This window comes from Quercus suber, unplaced genomic scaffold, assembly GCF_002906115.3.
Source record: "Quercus suber isolate HL8 unplaced genomic scaffold, Cork oak 2.0 scaffold_21, whole genome shotgun sequence".
NCBI classification, from domain to species: Eukaryota; Viridiplantae; Streptophyta; class Magnoliopsida; order Fagales; family Fagaceae; genus Quercus; species Quercus suber.
In genome coordinates this window covers 603,721-606,970 of record NW_027069486.1, presented here as the reverse complement: position 1 = coordinate 606,970, position 3,250 = coordinate 603,721, and the positions used below count along the sequence as shown (strand labels likewise).

General features: G+C 39.3%; 1 protein-coding gene across 1 annotated transcript; it reads left to right on the top strand.

Annotated features, from left to right (window-relative positions):
- Positions 1 to 889: 889 nt before the first annotated feature.
- LOC112032524 (uncharacterized) lies at positions 890 to 2,782 on the top strand. Its single transcript, XM_024065292.2, has 2 exons — positions 890 to 1,073; positions 2,091 to 2,782. Exons 1-2 carry the CDS (start codon positions 890 to 892, stop codon positions 2,780 to 2,782), a joined length of 876 nt encoding a protein of 291 aa, XP_023921060.2.
- The last annotated feature ends 468 nt before the right edge of the window (positions 2,783 to 3,250 follow it).

Here is a 3,250-nt window from a genome sequence, read left to right as displayed (position 1 = left end):
GTCTCTAGCACTTAACCCATATAGTAACCCTTCCAAAAAAATTCCCCAAAGATAAAAGAAGAAAAGACTCCACTCCCACACCTTAAAAAAGTCGGTTTATCTAATATGGGATTATCTCAACATTGTGTGTAGTATATATGGGGCTGCATATTAAAACTCCAATAACCTTTTCTTAAAGCTCAATTATTGATTCATGGACTAAAATTTTTACCAAAAAAGTCGACTCTTTTTTGTTTTTGGACGGTGGAAAAGAAGTAATCTCGTGGGTTCACAGTGCACTTTTTTGGACTTGGGAGTTCTCACCCCCAACACAGCTACACCCTGTTCACAGTTCGTACCCAAAAGAAGTACACAACAAAAAATAATCAAAGCAAAGCATCATAGACAAAATCAACGGCGAGAGATTGATAGAAATCCAGAGCAAAAGTGTGATCCGACGGTGGATTAGAGGTGAAAGAAGTCTAGAACAATGGCTGCGGAAACACGGAGCCGCTCTTGCCCAGAGTTTGGAAGATATGTATCGATATTCCCCTCTACCTCGACCTCGACATCTCCAACACCCAGATGGGCCCCACACCATTCTCACCACAGTACACAAAAGTCCAACGTTAAACTACCTTTTAACTCAACCATAGTTAAATTTAAACTCAACTCCAGCCACACAAAAACATTTAGTGCTAAATTTCTTTCTCCTATATAATGACTTAACTCTTCACTACTTGTCCTTCACTGACTCTCTCTTTCTCACTCTTCTTCAAGATTACTCTTCTGTAGAAAAAAAATTTCAAATCGAAGTGGGTCAGAATGAGCTGCAACGGTTGCAGAGNGACAGATTTGTCATATCCAAATCCTTTACCCTTTGTAAACAATCTAAATAGGTATTTGCAGAATGAGCTGCAACGGTTGCAGAGTACTTCGAAAGGGTTGCAGTGACACATGCGTGCTGAGATCGTGCTTGCAATGGATCGAGTCCCCAAAAGCACAAGGCAACGCTGTCTTGTTCCTCGCTAAGTTCTTTGGCCGCAGCGACATCATTGCCTTTGTCTCCGCCGTCCCTGAAATCCAAAGACCAGGTTTTCACTATTTCCACTTCCTATTTTATATGGTTTTAGGACAAAACTCCAACCTGAAGGTTTGTGAGTACCGATCACTTACTTTTTTTTTTTTTAACTACTCACAATTTTCAGTTATGGTAAAAATAGTTGTTTTTTTTTTTTTCCCTTAAGGTAGAAATAAAAAGGCACATATGATACTGTGTGTGTGGGGTTGAGAATAGAGTGACCCATGAAATTTTTAGAAATTATTCTCATCAAATCATGTCAAAATTCATGAATTGAGTTTTTCTCTTCAACCCCATAGGCTATAGGGGTACAGCTGAGTGGTAGGCTAGCTGTTACAGGAGCTAAATTTGAAAGTCCCATGTTTAATCTAGCACATGATCAGAGCATCTCCAGCAGATTAGCCAAATTTTTGTACTGTTTGGCTAATGAACAGTGACATTTAGCTTTTGCCTACTCACTTTTTCAAATACACTTCCAACAAATTCTCTATCCCATACTCTATCTCATTTAAATATTATTTTTTTATTCATTATTTATTAGTTTTTTAACAACTACACATCTTCCAACATTTTTTTATACACCACATCATTATTATAATAGAAAATATATATTTGAAAAAATATATATTTGAAAAATGAATAGGAGCCCATCAAACTTGATGGGCTACTATTCATAAGCAATAAAAAAAAAGGGTTATAGAGAAGCTGCTGGAGCTCTTTTTTTAGGTTCCATTAGCCATAATGCTAATATTTTGCTTTTGCATCTATTGTTGGAGATGCTCTCATGCCTATGGGCTTCTGACTTGTTTCATTTATGAAATAGTCTGACGAAATGTTCGGACATCAATTCTTTTATACTCTTCACGATAAGACACCTTGCCTAAATCAAGTACTGTATTTGAATAATTGTACCATTATCATCATCCCTGTATATATTTACCTTTCTATTGGAATTTTTTTTGGGGCCAAAAACAAGTCTTAGAGATAGAATAATATTAATAATTAATATTTTTTGTTGTTCTATTTTCAGCTTTGTTCCAGTCCTTATTATTTGAAGCATGTGGGCGTACTGTGAACCCAGTGGACGGATCGGTGGGACTGCTAGCACGTGGCAAGTGGCACGTGTGCCAGACGGCGGTGGACACGGTGCTTGCTGGAGGTACTGTGACTCCTTTGACGGAGTTTGAGACGCTCACTAACGGAATTTTCCATGACACAACATGCAATCCGTACCTTCCATTTACGGCTTTCATGCAAGATGCTCAGCCGTCCGATCCTGCTCTCACTCTCTCACTATTATTATTTGAAGCATGTGGGCGTACTGTGAACCCAGTGGACGGATCGGTGGGACTGCTAGCACGTGGCAAGTGGCACGTGTGCCAGACGGCGGTGGACACGGTGCTTGCTGGAGGTACTGTGACTCCTTTGACGGAGTTTGAGACGCTCACTAACGGAATTTTCCATGACACAACATGCAATCCGTACCTTCCATTTACGGCTTTCATGCAAGATGCTCAGCCGTCCGATCCTGCTCTCACTCTCTCACTGGGTCCTAAGAAGAACAACACCAACCCATGGAATGGTTATCCGAGAGCACTGAAGCAGCGAATGATGGCGGCGGCAGACACGATGTCGTCCTCGTTTAGCTCTGAGGTCTCCGAGATGACTAGCTTTGGAAGCTCTGGGAATGATCAGAAGAAGGTTCTCAATTTGTTTTTCTGAGAGAAAGAGAGAGAAAATTAGAGTTATGGGGTAGTTTTGTCTATTGATGAAATTCTGCACAGTTTGGCTTTGATACCAACTGATGCCAGAGTAGTAATAATAGTAATAATGGAGAACCTTTTCAGTCAGATATCGGAAAAAATTTTTGCCGGTGAGTTTTTGGTTTTTTGGACAAATTTTAAGGGAAAGTGTTTTTGTTGTTTCTGAATGTTAATTTTGTTTGGGTTTCATGGAAATGATGACGTGTGTGTGAGTGTTGCATGGATTTTGATGTGGGCCGTAGATATTCACTTGGGTGACATTGGTACAAGAGAAGAGATAATAATTACTTAATTAAGCCCCTGATCATAGCCAATTAAGAAGGTTAAATTAGTGGTTTAATAGTCTTAATTTTAGCCATGTGATTTACTGTCTTGGACTAGCTTAGTTTAGACATAATAAAAACCACTTTACATCTTTGAGTTTTGT